The sequence below is a fragment of the Glycine soja genome, chromosome 6, assembly GCF_004193775.1.
Source record: "Glycine soja cultivar W05 chromosome 6, ASM419377v2, whole genome shotgun sequence".
Classification (NCBI taxonomy): domain Eukaryota; kingdom Viridiplantae; phylum Streptophyta; class Magnoliopsida; order Fabales; family Fabaceae; genus Glycine; species Glycine soja.
Genome location: NC_041007.1, coordinates 21,167,955 through 21,188,347, shown reverse-complemented (window position 1 = coordinate 21,188,347; position 20,393 = coordinate 21,167,955). Strand labels below are relative to the sequence as shown.

General features: G+C 34.1%; 2 protein-coding genes across 2 annotated transcripts; both read left to right on the top strand.

Annotated features, from left to right (window-relative positions):
- Positions 1-4,037: 4,037 nt before the first annotated feature.
- On the top strand, positions 4,038-7,765 carry LOC114416687. The gene is made up of 2 exons (XM_028381649.1): positions 4,038-4,303; positions 4,554-7,765. Exon 2 carries the CDS (start codon positions 4,564-4,566, stop codon positions 7,546-7,548), a length of 2,985 nt encoding a protein of 994 aa, XP_028237450.1. The 5' UTR covers positions 4,038-4,303; positions 4,554-4,563; the 3' UTR covers positions 7,549-7,765.
- A 1,880-nt stretch (positions 7,766-9,645) lies between these two features.
- LOC114416686 (pentatricopeptide repeat-containing protein At5g55740, chloroplastic) lies at positions 9,646-13,298 on the top strand. Its single transcript, XM_028381648.1, has one exon. The coding sequence runs from the start codon at positions 9,930-9,932 to the stop codon at positions 12,345-12,347; it is 2,418 nt and encodes an 805-aa protein (XP_028237449.1). The 5' UTR covers positions 9,646-9,929; the 3' UTR covers positions 12,348-13,298.
- Positions 13,299-20,393: the final 7,095 nt, after the last annotated feature.

The window sequence follows — 20,393 nt, the reverse complement described above, 5'->3', positions numbered from 1 at the left end:
AACTCAAAAGACACCAAAATCCTAATGTTTAACACAAAAAAGAAGCAATAAAAGAGGGAAAAATCAGATAATTTCTATGTGATTTAATTACAAAATTTACTCATGTATAACAATTATCACTATCGCCCATAAATAAAAATTCAACACATGGTGTAATTGAGAGGAAGCTTTGATCAATTGTTGAGGAAGATTAGCCATCAGCACCTTAAGTGCCTTCACTTGAGCCAGAATAGCATCCTGTGAACTCAATTCCATTAATCCTCTATGAGTGGATGGCGGTCTATCATGTTGAGCCCCAGAGTCACTAGATGCCATGTTCTCAATCAACTTCATTGCCTCTTCCAATGCCTTATATTTTATTAGTCCCCCACCAGCTGCAACATCAAGCATCACCCTTGTTTTCTCCTTCAGACCCCCAAGGAAGATGTATAATTGATCAACCTCATCAATACTATGATTTGGATTTTGGCAAGAGTACCAAATCGCTCAAGTAACAAAATGATAAGTTATCGTCTCCACAATTATAGTAAATTAAATAGACTAAGAGCATTAAGAAATTTAGTAACCAAAGTTAAAAGACAATTGAATAAAAGTATAGAGTTTAATTTAAAGGAAGAAATTTGTTTTAAGAATTTTGTCAAACACTTTGTATGCGTAGAAAACAAGGTGTGTATCAATGGTGAAAATTGTCAGGGTTTGACTTCATTAGATCAACCTAACATGCATAACTAGTCATTCTTATTCAATCAAGCTTGTGTTACCAACAACCCACAATTTATTCTAACCTTAATCCCTTCATCGAGAGAACCTATGTCCTTTAACCACAATATCAATCCCTTGACTAGTATAATTAATTGACTTTCCTTAAGAACAAGGATTTAATGAATAATAGTAACCTTTACCATATCCCTAGGCATAAAGTTCATTGGTTAGGCATAAAGTTCATTGGTTATTCTCTTCAGTTTGCAATTCAATTGAATTTCCCAATTACAATCAAATAAAAAGAATCATGCAGTCAGGTTATCAAGCTAAGAGCAAGCAATAAGTATGGAAGAGAAATAATAATGATACTTAATTAACTAGAAGAACGTACTAATTACATGAAAGAAGATTCAATTCCCATTAATCCCCAACAAGAAATGAATTTTACTAATAACCATGGGGGAAGAAGCAACTAACGGAGAGACAATGAAAGATGAATCCCTAAGTATGGAAGTTGTCACACAATTTCTTTGACCTCTTTTCCTCTTTAAACTCAATTATTTGAAACCCCCATATTATACCCTTGAATGTTTATTTAAAGTTTTAGTACAATTAGGGTGAACACCCATTCAAAATAAACAACAAAAATTTCACTTCTATTTACTAGTGCACGCACGACATGACTATAGTGTCTACCATGGTCTGGCCATGGTAAATTCTGATTTTAAAAATTGGTCTCTAATATCTGCCATGCTTGTGGTAGCTACCACAAGCAGCCCATGGTGCATTCTGATGGTAAAATTTGTCATTTTTCTTGCAATGTAGTTATGTGTGGCCCCTTCTTTGCTTGATCCAAAAGCTTCAACAAAGTTCCCAAGTGCTCTTCTCTAGCTTCAAGCATAGAACTTCAAGCATCCATGTCAATTTTCTAAAAAATCTACCTTTCTAAAACCAAAAACACAAAACAAACCTCAAAAAGTTCTAGGTAATAAAAAGTAAAGGAAATAGTCATGCAATTAGTCCTAAATGACACAAAATGAATGCAAACCTAATGAATTAATATGCAAAAACATGGTATAAATACCACACATCACACATCATTTTCTTGCTACACTCCACATTGATGACTAGTCGATGGAATATTTGTAACCATGAATGGCGTTGCACCAATTATAGATGCAATTACTCCCATGATTCGGTGTTACATATATGACTTTTGTTGGATGAATTCTTAATTAGATGTTCTATCTTGGGATCATATGTTTTGTGGCCACAATATGTTATTAGCCAGAGAGTCATTTTTAAAAATGTTTTTAAAATTTAAAGATACATAATTAATTTTGTCCAAATGGGAGAATGTTAGAGTTTTTTTATGAAATTATGTGGGTAGCAATTAATTGTAAATTTCTATGATTTAAGCTATGTTTGATAAAAACTAGTTGAAAGCTTATAAGCTATATGTTAAATAATAAGGGGCTGATATAATTGAAAGTGTTTAGTAAGACCAACTCATAAGGGGCTGATATATGTTAAATAATGTAAAATAACATTTAATATTCCTAAAATTTAAATTTTATTTCTAATAACTTATCATCTTAAAAAGTAGGACATATTTTTGCTTTTACAAATTGAGTTGATAAAATAAAAATCACGCGAGGAATTGAATTATGATATATAATTTTAAAAAAACAAAAAATAATTTATTAAATATTTGTAAAATTGATATGATTCAAAGAACTTCTAACCTTAAGCAACAACACAATAATAACAATTTATGAATTGACTGTCCGTGTGTCATGTGCATGTAAGAATGTAAGATTAGATACAAAATAAAAAAATTAAAAAAGATAAGAGAGTTTTTAAATTGAATAAAAGGGTCTTGTAAGAAAATTGAATTAAATGATAAAATGATTTTAAATAAATAATAGGTATAAAATTGAGAAGAAGAAAAAAGCTAATAGTTATAAGCTAACTTATTTTCAATTAGTTAATTCAATAAATAAGTTTGTGTATCAAAAAAACTTACATTGGTCAAAGTAGTCAAAGTCTTGTAAACTCATCAAAAATCTTACCAAACATAATCTTAGTACTTGATTAGTTGTCAAACATAGTTCCTATTAAGTATCTTTCAAAGGGACTAACACAAAAATAAATTATTAGGGATCAAAAATAAAATTTACTAATTTATCATATACTAAAACTAAATATCAAGGATCAAAAATAAAAAAAAAATTATTAGAGATTTAAGGAAAATATAATTATTTGAGACTTAACAAAATTCACTAATTTATGGGGACCTAAAACATATTTTAGTATTTATTTTAATAATATAATGTTTATGTTATTTCTTAATTTATAAAATAAAATAACAAAGATTTAAAATTAAATATTTTTTTTTTGCATTGATAAACCTAGACCAAATAAGTTAAATGATTAAGTGGGTTTTGTAGTCATGATAAATATGTTGAGAAAAAACATTTTTTGAATATGAGGAATTGGAAATATAATTTTTTATTTGAAAACTAAAATAGCACGCCCCTAATTTGAAGAACTAACAACATAATTAAGCCAACTTAAAAATTTATAAGACTAAATTTGTAAAATTAAAAAAAAAAGGACAAAAATCGGAGATTGAAAATTATAGAGAATGAAAATGCATTTAAACGGACCTTTAATTTTTTGGTAAAACACTTTAGTCCTTAAAAGTGTAATTCACGGTCACTTAGGTCCTAAAAGTATCAAAATAACATTCACGTCTCTAAAAGTGTAATTTATTTGTCACTTTAACTTTATTGTTAAAAAACTTTTGTTAAAGTTAATGATTCAGCCTACTAATAATTGATGGTACACACGGAATAACACATGAAAAATCGATGCATAATGGCAGTATACACATGGTAGCCTAATTAATGACCAAAATGACAATAATTAGATCATCAGTTGTGATCCATGTGTGCATTATTAACTATCACGTATGCACTAGATTGTCGCGTGTGCACGGTCAACTATCGCATAAGCACGAAAACTAAAACGAAAAAACATTAATAACATGATAAAAATGACAGACAATGTATTTTTAAATAAAAAACATTTTGATAAGTAGTAGGAGATTACACCTTCAGAGACCAAAGTGACAGTTCACTTCTTCATCTGTTTGTGGTAAGCTTTGAAATTGGGGTGCCCGCATCAAGGGCGGCTGTATCCACCCATCTATAATTAACGCACATTGCATAACCCAATGAAACCATTATTGCTTTGACTTTAGATTAAGAGTTTTCTATTATAGTATAATTTAAGGAAGCCTCTACGTTGTAAAATATGGTACGTTTATCTGCATCTAAATTTTTGATCTTTAATATACTACTATATACTCATCTAATGCACCTCTGTGCATGATTTGAAATATACTACTATATACTCATCTAATGCAACCAATTTAATACACATCTGTGCATGATTTTTCCCCAATGTTTCGTACACATGCTACCAGCCTGTAATAGCAGATTATTTTGGTCAACCTTTGATTGTGAGCTTTGTCTTCCAAATTCCACCACTCCCATCTTTGATGAAGTTAAAAAAGAGAAACTGCAACATCTTTCAGGTCAGAATTCCTGTCTCCGTGATTTATAGATCTTTCTTTCCTTTAACCATCTACCCAATCTATCATTACAATTTACAAGCACCCGTTTTATTCATATAACCAACCAGGGATGATGGCAAGTTCATTATCATTTCTCTTCTTTTCTTTTGGTTTTTTGTCACCTATTTTGCATTAGCTTGTCTTCTATGTATATGTCATAAGTTTCTACACTTCTACTATGTTTCCAATGTTCTAGTTCTGTGCTAACTAGGTTTTCAAGTATGATGGCCAAATCTTCAATTCTAAGCATTTTTATTACTTTGCTACAACTGCTTATGGTCCTCTGTTTGTCCGCTGCTTACAAGAATTTCATAGAGGAGTCTTCAATAGTTTATACATACGATCGTGTTGCTGAAATTGAGAAACACTGTAATCCATATCTTACTTCATCATCCAAGTCAATTCCTGATGAAAATAGAGGCTACACACTTCAAACAGAACTCTCTTTCACTAATGGAGATTGGAATCAGGAGAATGGCGGTTTCCCTTTGATGCCGTTCGATGAAAGTGACTTGCAAGGGCATAGGATCCATCATGGAACAGATCCATTACAACTTGTTTCATTCCAAGTGCAGGATACCAATGTAGCTCATCAATTTGAAAACGCTTCAGTTAATGTTGGAGGGATATTGTCCTTAGCCATATCTAGAAATACTACATTTTACCCTTCTCTTCGGTCGCCGTCTTTTACCATGATTCCTGGTTTCTCCATCCTCACTGTTGTCTTTGAAGGGGTCTATTTTGAAAGTGGGCAAGATCGTTTATTGTGTCTTTTGGGGAACACAGCTTTACCCATATCAGAACCCCATGTTGAAAATTGGGACATAGCCAATAGCCATTGGCCTGGTTATAGCCACCTGCCACATCTTTTGCAAGATGATCAGATTTTGCTTCTTCTTAGGTACCCTCAGACATTCAATTTGACTAGCAGGGCTATAAAGGGTGAAATTAGAAGCATAAGCAAACATGGAAGCTTGAAGTACTTTGATGATGTTCATATTTCTTCTCAGCTGAGTCGGTATTCCGAATATCAGTTTAGTCCTGAATTGATGCCAAGATCTTGTGAAGATAAACACCTTTGTCAAGAGGATTTGGCACAATATGATGCGCTCACATTCAGTGGCTATGAGTTTTGCAGAACTCTCCAAAGTATATCAGAACCTTTCAATGTTGTCCCGCATAATAAGTTCACTGATAGGTATGCTTACCAAAGCAAAGTAAGACCTCACCAACCAGGAAAGGAATTTGGCTTTGGTAACTGGAGATTGAACCATGAAAATTTCAGGCTTATCTTGCAGCATGTAATATGTGAGGAGGAACCTAGAAATCATAATATAAAAAATGCAAGAATTTCAGCAACACTGAGACTGTTTCCTACGTCCATTCCAGAAGACACTGCAAGAGATAGAACAGGCCTCTCCAACCTTACTTTGTTAGCTGAGGGGACATGGGATTCCTCAAGTGGGAAACTATGCATGATTGGGTGCGCTGGTGAAGTTGATCCTATTTTGGAAGATTGTAACTATCAGATATTCTTGTACTTTCCACGAGTGTACTCCATCAAGCAGAGAAGTCTCATGCTGGGGAGTATATCCAACATTGCAAATGAAACAAACATGTTCTTCCCTCTGATGATTAATTATGCACCGCGTCCGGTGTTTCTTCATTTGAGTCATGGTCCGTGCGGTTCTCACTTATCATATAATTACTCAATGATCCAGCTAGCAACTTCAATTAGAAGGAGAGACCAGTCATCAAAATTCAGACTTCTCAAGCAATCATCATTCTTGAAGTATCCAGCTTTGGATGATGAACAAGATGTACTTGCTTCTCAGCTACGTTTTCTTTCCGCGAATCTCATTTTTGATGCATTTGCAATTTGCAAGCATTGCTCAGACAAACATAACTCAAGGGTCTTCATCCATATGGATGTGTTTTCTTTAGGTCCATATGTACCCTGGCTGCGTAAAGATGATGGATCAAAGAAACAAGTAGAAACTGAAAAACTCACTAGTATCCAAATTCTCAATATCTCATTGCATCTTATATTCAATGAAGGATCTTCAGTGTTTACAATCAAGCAATATAGACATTTGTCACCTTTATTCTTGGAAGGTGTATATGATCAACTAGCTGGTCAAATGTCTCTAATTGGTTGCAGAATGGTTTCAAATGTCAGCACCAATGTTGGACATGGCCTAGATTGTCTCGTGGATGTTAAGGTTCAGTACCCTCCTTTAACTGGAAGATGGCTGAAAAATCCTTCTGTTGAAATGACTATTACTAGCCAAAGGCATGAAAATGACCCTCTTCATTTTAATGCTGTGACTCTTCAGACAGACATTATTCCATACTTAAAGCATCACGATGATGTGGCCTTCAGAAAACTCTGTGATGGAGTTCTTAGGATGCTGACTTCATGTGCTCTTGTAGGAATCATCTTAAGCCAACTCAGTTACATGAACAGAAACGTGGCTTCCATTCCTCACATATCTCTTGTCATGGTTGCTGAACAAATTCTTGGTTATGGTGCTGAGTTGTTTGGGGATACTGAGATACTTGTTGAATCATCTCATGATCTTCATGATAATAAACACATGTTGAATCCCATAGAAATCATGACAAGGCTTCTTGTGCTGATTGCCTTGCTTCTCACTATAAGGCTGTACAAGAAGGTGTCACAAGCTAAGAAAAGACAAAACGCTTATGGATCTGCTAAGGAAAAGCGCCTGCCCCAACATAAGAATGTTGTTTTATGGAACTTAAAGGTTCACATTGTTGTGTGTCTTGTGCTAACAGGTCTACTTGCAATTGAGCCTTCTCTCAGAAACAATTTAAGGTCTCTAAGCTTGATAGATTTTCTTCTTCTGTCTGGCATCTTGATTCGACAAGCGCATATCCTTTGTGCTCAAGACCTTTTTCTGGTTCCTCAAGCTCTTGAGAAGTCTGTGTGGCAAAGAAAAGTTAAACCTCTGAGGAAAATGTACTATGTTGGACTCACATTGCTAAGGCTAATTCTCTTTTCCTATGACTACATCAGAGACCCTATTCTAGATCCATACTCTGATAATGGTGAGTTCAACAGAATGAGGTCAATTTTCTATCCAATTTATGGTATCACTGGTGCAGCAGTTCCCATCATTATGGTTTTAGTTGCAACTGTTGTCCACATTCAACAAAGAAGCAACATTCAGAAATCATTCTGACGCTAAACTCCAGCATTTCAATTGTGACTTGTAAACTATTTCTATAATGTTATAATTCCCCCCCCCCCCCCCCCCCCCCCTCCTGCAGCCATGAAGGAAACCCCCTATCTTGATGTTTTTCCCTGTGTAAAAATGGCATTGACCATCTGAATCAGTGAGAATTAGATATGAATTTGGAAAATTAATTTTACATTACTGTTGCAATTAATAGTTTTAATTTCTAATGTCAGTCACTTTAGTTAGTTTGTTTCCTGGTATGGTATATAAAATACCAGATTCAGCTTGTATTATCGCACTGAATCTGAATGAATGTTCGATGAGAATTCCATCCATTGTCTTGTCTCAGTTTTTCAACATTGTATCAGAGCTCCATTCTTTGGACTTTGAATTTGGAGCTATGCTATGGTATAAACCTTTTATACTTTTGGGTTACACGTGAACCTCAGTTTTTGGGGTGCACTGTGAAGGAGTAGAATAAGTAGAAACTAGAATAGAGCTGTCACATTGGTCCTAGGCCCTAGGGCCAAACCACTTGGTCCTTCGTAATGGCCTTAGGGAGCCTTAGCCCACATAATGAGGGTTCTATTATAAGTAGGGATGTTCATGGCTTCGTTTGATTCTTTTTTTTTCTATTATTATTAAAAACACATGCAATTCGGTTTGATTTGGTTTTTATTTAAAATGAAATGCGAACTAAACCAATCTTTTGCGATTTGATTTGATTTTTATGATTTTTGATATAAAATTGTTGATCATTTTATAATTTAAATTTACCAAATAAAGTCTTCATACTTACTAGCATATTCATATTTTCAAGTTGTTGTCATATTTATAAATAAATGACATAATCTCATAATAAAAATTATCATTGATGTCATTATAAAAGATTTTGGCTAAATATTATATAGAACTAACAATAAAGTGAACATAACATATGGCCACACAAGTCACCATACACAAATCAATAAAGCAAAGCAGCATAACTAAATAGCTACATCCGGTAAAAAATTAAAACAACAATTAATAATTCAAATAATTAAGTGATGAATCATACCATACTCCAACTCCAAGTGCAACATCTAATCAAACTCAATATCAGAGTTCTCTTCATCAACTGGTGAAACTGGGCCAAGTTCTAAAAATATATAAAATATAATAGTCAATATGAATAAAAAAATAAACAAAAACAAATAAACAACAATAAAAGTTTATAATATAACAAAAAAATACATGTTTCAATTCTTTCAATGTCATCCACAAACTCTTCAATATCAGTTAACCATAAAGAGGAACAACACTAATTTTGTGAACAAATCAATGCTTCAATTGTCTTTGGGAGAGAGAGCTCCTATAACAATTAAGAACTCTACTTCTTGTGCTAAAAAGCAGACTCTAAAGCAACAGTATATACAGGCATGACCAACAAATCTCTAGCAATTTGACTAAGAATAGGATATTTGCTACAATTAACTTTCCACCACATCAAGATGTCAAAAGCATTACTTTTCTTCTCCAAACTCTTCATGAGAAATAAATCTACTTCATTTTTATGATTGTTGCTATTAAGATTCATGTCTTTCTCAAATTCCATAGCAAAAGAAATTTCAAGTGTATTAAATTCATCAATTTCCATATCAAAAAAGAGTTTTGTAGAATATTCAGCTTGCTGCCCATAAATTTCATAATCTTCCTTCTCATAAATTTTGTTTAAGCCCCACTAAACAAACAAACTGAAACATAGTTTGAGGATCAAATACCACAACAACAAATATCAAAATATTTATATTTTGAAAATTTCTGCAATACTTATCATATTTAACTTTCATGTTTTCAGCCATGCTTCCAAACAATGGGTCAGAACTTCCTATCTATTTCTAAAATGTTTTTATAAGTCTCATATTTTTGATCGACTTAGGTCAAGGCTGTTTTCAGTTGACTGTGATTGACCTCGTTTAAGATTAATTTTGATCAACCTGGACTATAGTTAATTTTGGTCAATCTTACTAGAATTAATTTTGCTCAACCTCAACCAAAACAGTTTTCGGCTAACCTGGACAAAGGCGGTTTTAGGCGACCTCGGATAGGAACCTTGGCCAGGCTGTTGTTGGCTAGTAGAGGTCATATTTAAGATTTTAAAAAACAAATACCAAAAAATAGTAAAAGAAAAGTGTTGGTGTAACTTCACTGCATCTGTCCAAAGAAAAGTTTTGGAATTTCACTGCGTGGCTTCACTTCACTTAACTGCATCAGTTCAAGCCTTCAAGGACTGAACGTCAACGAGTAATCTTGATTCATGAGCATTTGCTGAATTATCCCTTCAGAGCCAACCACAGCCATTCGAATTCTCAGTTCACCACACCACCCTTCCTTTTCGCTCATGCATGGCTTGTCTTGCCCCCTCACACCCACCCCAAACCCTCACACCAAACCAATTCTCACTCACCCACTTCTCCTCCCTCTGCAAACACGGCCGAATCCGCGAAGCCGTGAACTCCCTCACCCAAATGCACTCCCTCAACCTCCATGTGGGCCCCGCCATCTATGGCACCCTCCTCCAGGGCTGCGTCTACGAGCGAGCCCTCCCTCTCGCTCTTCAGCTCCACGCTGATGTCATCAAAAGGGGCCCCACATTTGCCTTAAACGACTTCGTCATTTCCAAGCTCGTCATCCTCTACGCCAAATGCGGCGCCTCCGAACCCGCCACGCGCCTCTTCCGCGACTCGCCGAGCCCGAACGTGTTCTCCTGGGCAGCCATTATCGGCCTCCACACCCGAACGGGCTTCTGCGAAGAAGCCCTTTTCGGTTACATCAAAATGCAGCAAGACGGGTTGCCACCAGACAATTTTGTTCTCCCCAATGTTCTGAAGGCGTGCGGGGTTCTTAAGTGGGTTAGGTTTGGGAAAGGGGTTCACGCGTTTGTTGTGAAGACGATTGGATTGAAGGAATGTGTTTATGTAGCTACTAGTCTGGTTGATATGTATGGGAAATGTGGGGCCGTGGAGGATGCGGGGAAGGTGTTTGATGAAATGTCTGAGAGAAACGACGTCACGTGGAACTCCATGGTTGTGACCTACGCCCAGAACGGGATGAACCAGGAGGCAATTCGGGTGTTTCGGGAGATGAGGCTGCAGGGAGTGGAGGTGACTTTAGTTGCCTTGTCGGGGTTTTTCACGGCGTGCGCGAATTCGGAGGCAGTTGGAGAAGGAAGACAAGGGCATGGACTTGCTGTTGTGGGAGGGTTGGAGTTGGATAATGTTTTGGGGAGCTCGATTATGAACTTCTACTTTAAGGTTGGGCTGATTGAGGAGGCTGAGGTGGTTTTTCGAAACATGGCGGTCAAGGATGTGGTGACGTGGAACTTGGTTGTGGCAGGGTATGCACAGTTTGGAATGGTTGAGAAGGCGCTTGAGATGTGTTGTGTGATGAGAGAAGAGGGTTTGAGGTTTGACTGTGTGACGTTGTCTGCTTTGTTGGCTGTTGCTGCTGATACAAGGGATTTAGTATTGGGTATGAAAGCGCACGCGTATTGCGTTAAGAATGATTTTGAGGGCGATGTGGTTGTTTCGAGTGGGATCATTGATATGTACGCGAAGTGCGGGAGGATGGATTGTGCGAGAAGAGTTTTCAGCTGTGTGAGAAAGAAGGATATTGTGTTGTGGAATACGATGTTGGCTGCTTGTGCTGAGCAAGGTCTGAGTGGCGAGGCCTTGAAGTTGTTCTTTCAGATGCAGCTGGAGAGTGTGCCTCCGAATGTAGTTTCGTGGAATTCTCTGATTTTTGGTTTCTTTAAAAATGGTCAGGTTGCTGAGGCTAGAAACATGTTTGCAGAAATGTGCTCCTCTGGTGTGATGCCTAATTTGATCACATGGACGACGATGATGTCTGGTTTGGTTCAGAATGGTTTTGGTTCTGGTGCTATGATGGTTTTCAGGGAAATGCAGGATGTGGGAATCAGACCTAATAGCATGAGCATAACTTCTGCTCTCTCGGGTTGCACAAGTATGGCATTGTTGAAGCATGGAAGGGCGATTCATGGGTATGTTATGAGGCGTGATCTGTCTCAATCTATTCATATCATAACTTCTATAATGGATATGTATGCTAAATGTGGAAGTTTGGATGGTGCAAAGTGTGTTTTCAAAATGTGTTCAACAAAGGAGTTGTATGTGTATAATGCAATGATATCTGCATATGCATCACATGGTCAAGCTCGAGAAGCCCTTGTGCTTTTTAAACAAATGGAGAAAGAAGGAATAGTGCCTGATCACATAACCCTTACTAGTGTGTTGTCAGCATGCAGCCATGGGGGATTGATGAAGGAAGGCATAAAGGTTTTCAAATATATGGTCTCTGAACTCCAAATGAAACCGAGTGAGGAACATTATGGTTGTTTGGTCAAACTTCTTGCCAACGATGGCCAGTTGGATGAAGCTCTTAGGACAATTTTGACGATGCCAAGCCATCCAGATGCACATATATTAGGATCTCTGCTTACGGCTTGTGGACAAAATAATGATATTGAACTTGCAGATTATATAGCAAAATGGTTGTTGAAATTAGACCCAGATAATTCAGGGAATTATGTGGCTCTTTCGAATGTATATGCAGCTGTAGGAAAATGGGATAAAGTGTCTAATTTAAGGGGTTTAATGAAAGAAAAGGGTCTAAGAAAGATTCCTGGGTGTAGCTGGATTGAAGTTGGACAAGAACTTCATGTATTTATTGCTAGCGATAGATCACACCCCAAGACGGAGGAGATTTATGTGACATTGGATTTGTTGGGATTTGAAATGCATTAAGCAAAATATTCCCCTTATATAAAATACTAAGCCAACATCCTCACTCATGATGTGGTTTTGACTCGACACCCCTTTCAGTTTAGGCATGGATCTATTTCGGTTCCGGGAAGCCTCCATCTAAAATTATCTCAAGCATAGCTTGCTACAGTTTCCTGTGATGCAGTTTTGGGTCAATATAAACATCATGTATTTATTCTGAAAAGCATTGGTTTTTGGTAGTGACACAAAGCACATTGGTAAGAACAAAACCTTTTAGTGGAAAAAAATACTAACATCACTTTCACTGATCATCTCTATGTTGTATTTCTAACAAAATTATTGCAAATATGAGAAGGTATCAACATGCCAGGATTTTTAGAGGGAGATGTTTCAGACTCAAGCAGGATGAATGAAATGGAGGATTACTTTCAGGTGCAGTTATAAGATACCCGATATTCTGATGTTGTATTAAACTAAATGCCAGGTGGTAAAAGGCCAACAGACGAATAAATTCAATGTGACAAAGATGAGATTGTTTCATTAAATGAGTGGATGTACCTGGTTTGACATATTTAGGAATGAAGTCATTAGATAGCAAATTGGGGTAACAGCTATTGTAGAAAAGATGATAGAAACTTTCCTTTAGTTGTTTGAGCATCTGTACAGAAGATATGCAAAAGTCTCAATAAGGAGAGAAAATTATATGGAAGATAGTGCTTGGGGCGAAGGGAAACTGAGAAAAACTACATGATTCATGTAGGCAAATCCACCTAATAGAAAAAGTTTTTTTTGTTTTATGCATTTTCCATTCCGAATCACCAAAATTGTATTTTTTTTAGTTTTCTTATGTGTAAAGGAATTTGCAGTTTTGCACTACTAAAAACAATCTTGTTTCATGTGAGTCATAATGTACGGAATACAGCATATCCACCACGGCATCGTAAGAGGCTGGATGGGCTCATCTTAATGTAATCTTGTGATGTGAAACCCAGATTTAAGTTGACTTCCGTTGTTGTCATCTAGCAAATTGATGATTCACAATATTTAGAAAGGGTACATTATTTTGTGGCAACAATTAACTTTATTCAGGTTATTATCACAGGACGCTCCTCTTTTGTTTAGACGTGCAACCAGGTATTGAAAGAGCAAGTTCTCTTGGAGAATATCCAAATTATTTAATTCATATTTGTTTGAATTGAGATTTTTCTTGATATTTTTTATGTAAAATATGTTAGATATGTTGTTTTAATAATTTCTGAGATGTAAATCACTTGCAATCCATGTTTTGGGAGAGTGGTTATGTTTAGTCGATGTTGCCCATACCTTTTTGCTTGTAACATTGTATTTTTTTACCAAAAACGAGTCATTGTGTGTATGCTAGAAAGTTCAGAATGAAAATCCTACCTTAGAAGCATTGTGCTCTGTTTATCTCTTCTCTCTCTCTTTTTTACAATATTCAATCTCTTAGAAAAGAAACAGTTGAAGTAGATGTAAAATTCTACATAAGCTTACCATTTTAGTACTTAAAAGTGTATAACATTGTCAAATTAGTCCCTGAAATTAAAGAAAAAATCTTAAATGGGTCCTTGAAAGTACAATTCGAGATGATTTTAATACTAAACATGTCCTACGCAGGCACACCTAGCACATCATCGACCTACATCCTTTATTTTCCTTGGGCAATTGACAATGGTTAAAAACTTGAAATATATAAATGGGTAGTTGATTAAGCACAAACTTTCTTATATTTAATTGTAAGCCATTTAAGATTCTTTTAAATAATAACGTGTGCAATGTAATAAGTGAGCCTAAACTGGATGGCATGGATCGAGTCTTGGACCTGACTCAAAAGAAGGCCACGAGTTAAAAAGTGTATTCAAGGAGGAAAAAAGGAAGACCGGGGCTTGAAATAATTGCGAGTAAACAGGGAGATATTATTCATTAGTCCGTTAGTTAGTCACGTTGGCTTAGACATAGGTGCATCTCTGAAGGACCACCTTTCACACTTGATGTATCCATAGTGTATGAGCTCCTTTCTTATTTTTTGGTATAATCCTCCTCCCACATCAGATTGGTCCATTTTTAGAGTAAAATAATACATCTAGTTGTTACTTTATGTTCAAATCGGAAATCAAACCTTAGACCTTTATTAAGAAATTAAAGTATCAAATCACTTGTGCCAACAACTTTTAGTTAATGTATCAGTTTCTTAAGCTTATTCCCAATAAATTTAAAATATTTAAACTCAATCCCGAATAATTATAGATTTGAAATGTATTTTTGCATATAATTTCCCTCTATAATTTTAAAATGAAAATGTATTTTTTGGTATGATTATTAGCTTTAAATATTGAGGTGATGCAATTGGACTTCGAGTATATGTTTGAGCAAATATTGGGAAGCCTCAAAATTACGTATGTAAACGAATCGCAACTTACTTTTGCGTTGGTCTATTGGATGTCTGCATTGAAACGATTGTTGTAATATTTTTGACTGACAACTCAAACATACCTTTAGATGCGATATGTTTAGGTTCTTTTTTTTCACTAACATATTAGGTAAATATCCATTTTTTTTACAGTAAGTAAATATCCAATTGAGAAGCTGTGAAACCAAAATCATTGTTGTATATGTTGCTTAAACAATAACTTAGACGGCAAGGAAATTGCTCTCTTGGTAGTTGATGATGCCTGCTACACTTCTTTTTGTCCTACAAGGTTATATGAGCATCACATACTTATGAATGGCTAGTAATTTCCAGCGTTGCGTGAACAATACTACTCCTCATTAGCCATTATTACAGTAATTTCTGTTGGAAAGCCAAAGGAAGTGTGGATCCCATTCTCCAACTTCAATTTCCTTCAACGAATTTTTTATCCTTTAGGAAAAGGATTTGTGCTCCATCACACTCACTTTATTCCCCCAAAGGCAAAATGAACCCTACCAGTTCCTAAAAGTGCATTTTGATTGTGAAATTCGTTGAATGGTAATTAAGAGGAAATTAATGAAACGACTTTGCATCCAATGAACATTAGTGTCACCGTTTGATTGACTGAAATATACTACATGAAAAATGAATAAGTATATTTTCATGAATTTGGTCACACAAAAAAGTATAACTTCTTGAAACAACTTTGCATCCAATGAACTTTAGTAACACCGTTTGATTGACTGAAATATATATTACATGAAAAGTAAACAAGTACGTATATCATCATCCACAACTCGAGCATCCAACGCTGTAATCACAATCTTCCAAGACGGACATACTTTTCATGTGGACCCGTAAAATAATAGAACGGAACGTGACTATGTGGTCGAAGACCAATGTGCTTCACTAGCCCGTGTATTGCTTGTATCTCTAGCTTTTCAATGTCATGACTAATCATTTTGAAAAGAATTTTATTTTTTAACACTATTTTTATACATTTTTATTTTACTATATTACATGTGCAAAGTATTACGTTATCAATGAACAATCTTTACTAAACAATTTGACTAATATGATATTTGTTTTAAATCACATTTTATAATCAGCAACGAATCCAGAAATCTATTAGAGGGGTTAATTTCTTTCTTCCTTTGTAATTTTTTAATGTCTAATTTATAATAAATAATAATTTAAAAAAATATTTAATATTTTTACACATAAAATTAAAATAATTTTTATTTTAAATAATAACAATTTTAATCATTATGATTATTACAACACACAAATAATTAATTTTATGTAATTTTACATTAATTATCACCTTAACTATTATTGTAATAATAACAAACATAACTTTATTTTTTACAATTTTACACTATTTTAACTTAACCATCATTATTTTACACCATATAAAATTAATTTTATACTAACTATTTTAAAAATACATATACATATATATATATATATATATATATATATATATATATATATATATATATATATATAAAGAAGTACAAAAGGAAGGGGGACTTGGACCCCTACCTGGATTTTGTCACCCTAATAATATAAAAAAATAAAAATTTATTCAAATAATATAATCCAAAAATTATTTACACAAATAATACAAAATACTATTAAAGGTGACAAATACAATCTCTCCAAACCAATTTCTCACCTTCGTTTTTTTTTTTAAGTTATAAAATCAATTCCTGAGGAACCAATTTTATAAGGTACCTTTTTTTTCAAAATCGACCTTACTATATTGGGATGTTGTAAGGCTTTTTTTTTAAGACTCAGAATGTGAATTGTGTTTTTTTTTTGGCTTTTTTGTTATTTCTTTTAGTTTTTTTAAGAAATTGTGTTCTATTTTTTCTTACAGTTTATATAAAAAAATTAATTTGTTTTAATTTTTTTAGTTTACTAATTTATATATATTAATTTACAAAAAAATATAATTTATCTAAAATAGCTTTTAAGAAAAATGCATATATTTAAATAATCAATATAAATATAATTTATTTAAATATTTATGAAAAATACATATATTTAAGTGATCTAATTATTTTACCTATTATATTAAATAAATAAAACATGTTCAATTTTAATAGTTTGCTTTAATGATTGATGTAAAACTATGAGTACTTAAATATGAATTAATCTACAATAGTATTTTAAAAGAAAAATTAATCCTTAAATGAAACCAAACAATTTTACTGATGTGTCATCCCTCTCAATATTTATTTTCCCAAATCCTTAGTAATCTCCTTTTAATGTAAACTGGAATTACTACTATTATTAAAAAGACATTACGATTGAACTTAAATGATAATCCATAAAATAAAGTAAGATTACACATAAAATTCTTGGAACATACATGATTAATACCATAAAAACAAACATAAGCGATAAAATCATTGTTGAAATACAATTCATGACATGTTGCACGCACAAAATACATACTTCTTGACAAGAGATCAATTCTCCTTCAGAAACACATGTGTCAACTATTAACAACATATGAGTATACAATACAAATTTGTGAATACAAAAATTATTGGTAGCCTAAAATGCAAAAGCATTACCATGACAACATTGTGCAGTGTAATATTCAAATAACATTTAGAGTGAGGAGGAAAAGGACAAAACACAACAGCCGGTAAAGTATACCACTCAGTTCAATAAAAAATAAATTATATACGACATAAAAAGTAAGAAATTAACAATAAGAGTAAGACATTTACCTCTCGCAGAACTAAGACAGAATGTTCGACTTATATTGGCTAAAATCTTTTGTTAGAGATAGGGGGAGCAACATGAAGACTTAGTTTTGTCTTTTACATGTCCAACTCTCTTGAGCGGCATTTCTATTGATTGATATATTGTGTGTTGCATCTTAGTCTCTATCTTTTCATATATGCATCATGCATCATCATGTAGAAGTAAGAAGAAAGGTTCTAAAGTTAGAAAATTTCTTCTGTGTTTAAAACTTTTTGTTTTAATCGATTATAGGCTGATCGTAATCGATTACATAAGTATTTGTAGCTTGCAAAGAAGTTTTCATATCGGTTTAATCAATCACACAATTCTTTTTGAGACAATGATTGGATTTTTAGGAGTCTCTACTTTAATTGATTACTAGATGATCGTAATCAATTATTTCTCTCTTAAAAGTTTGTCTAAAGTGATCAAGAACATTTTAATCAATTACATCAAGAATCTAATCAATTACATTGTTCTTGAAAGTTTTCCAGATTTTGAAAAGAACACTTTCGATTGAAATGATAATATAATCAATTACTTCTTCAAAATAATCGATTACATTGTATATTTAATCAATTACTGGCAATAATAACTGTTCTCTCTATAAATAACCACATTGTGTTCTAACTTCAGAGTGTGGAAAAATTAAGTGTGAAATTGTATGAGCTGAAATAAGTGATAAAGAGAGAAGAAAAAAATGCTTAGATATAGTGTGACTCACAACTTCTAATCTTTAATTATGAAGATCATATTGTGAAAAGTGAGTTGTGAATTTCTTTTGTGCTCTAGAAGGCACTAATTCATTCAAGCAAGGATCTTGCATATGATTGATTAGGTTGTGTCTTTCTGTGGCTCTACTTTTGGTATGGTTTACAGATGGTTAGTATGTACATGAATTTTTTTTAAGGCATGCTAGAATAGGTTTTTTTTAGTTTGGGCTAAGGGTAGGTTTCTCTTAGGCTCTTATTCACAAAGGACCCTAGGGTTGGGTACCTTAGTCTCTTTTTCTGGGGGTAGGAACTAAGATTTCTTGTAAGAATTTTATATGCATTGTGAAAATCTAATTCGGGTTGGATTAGATAACTGGATTAGCTTCTCTAGAGATAGAGAGTGAACCAGTATGAAAATTGGTATGCTTCTTCTATTGATCTTATCTTTTTTTTCTCATTCTGGTCTTGATCAATTTATTGAAGGTTAAAGAAAATATCTTTTTGAAGAAAGAACTTTAACAAATGATTTAGTGTAAAGGGTGATTGATTAAATATTGGTTTATCAAAAGTTTGTGATACGATCCATGAAAAAGAATTTTTTTTTCTCTAATTTAAAAAAAGGTCCGATTTGATTTAGAATCCAATTCACCCCCCTCCATCTTGGTTTGTGAGCTCCATCATCTTTTTCATCTTTATCTTCTATGATTGTCTGTTTTAAAGTGGCATCAATAGTCCTTGTAGGATCCTAAAATTAAAACTCTCATGAATGAATATCCGAAAAATAGAAATGTAATCGTTAGAGAATGAATTGAACTTGACTACCTTGAGCATAACTCTCATGTCGCCTAAACCGTTGGCGCTACAAGTTTTGACAATGACAACCGTTAAAGGTACACGATCAAAAGTATAATCAATGGACACTAACGGTGTTTCGTGAGGTATGTTATCAGCATTTACCAATCCTACAATTATACAAATTCAACAATCAATTGAATGCTTAGGTGTATCAAATACAATAAATTTTTTACGGTAGCTGACATTGTGATTGAACAAAATCTAAAGCATATAACCACGGATTCATGTTAAATTAACGTTGGGTTACTTGGTGGGCATGCATTATGAATTCTTAAGTTGGTAGTGGCTCCCTAAATTGTCGATTCATCATGGTAGCTTGTACGACCCTTGCGAAACCAGGAGTAATTGTTGCTAAACTGGAGGAAAACAGGTTTGGGCTAGAAGGGCAAACAAAGGATGCAAGGTCTGAGTCATCAATGTCGAGAAACTCCCATGGATTATTGTCCATGATGAATGAGACTATATATATATATATATATATATATATATATATATATATATATATATATATATATATGTATAGGAAGTAACAATAAGTGTATCCTACTGGGTCAAATGGTGCAGAAAACTTTTTGGGTTGGTTAAGATTAGTCCCGTACTGTCGTGGCTGCATTACTTTCAGAATTTGGATTGTGGAGTGGGTATTTAAGCTTGGATCTTTTGAGTCTTTGAAATGCTTGATGGATACTGAATTTGTATCTACTAGAATAAATTTATAGAACTTTCTGGTTTTATTGAGGGCTGTTGGCCTATAATGGAATCCTTGGGGGAAGACTTTGGCGGTTGCTTTGAAGGGATTTTTGTCCCAATATTCTAGTTCCATTTGGAGGACATTAAAAAATTTCTTTTGGAATATAGTTGTTGGTGGGTTTTGGTGTTGGATCTTGTTGAGCCAACGTTCATTTTTCTTTTGGGTTACAAACTGTCTTGGTTTGTTTGGTCTTTTGGATTTGTTTATGGAGATCTGTTTCAGAATCATCGTCTGATTCTGAGGCCATTTCTGCCCAGGTTTTCTTGGCTAATTTTGGGATTTTGGTAAGGCCTATGTCTTCTAAGGCCTGAAGGGTTTGAATTGACCAGGCATAGTTAGCCACGGTCTGTTTTGCTATTACTAGTTTGGGGGAGTCCTGAGTGGATGACTCAGGTTTAATGGTAGCTATTTGGGTCAATGACCCTTCAATTTTTGTTTTCTGGGTTGATGACCCAGTCTAGGTAGGCGACCCAGAGGATGACGAAGTTGTCTTTTTGATTATTGGCTCTAGTAGAGCTAAAAGAACTTCTTTCCTTTACTACTCGATCTTCCTTCTCTCC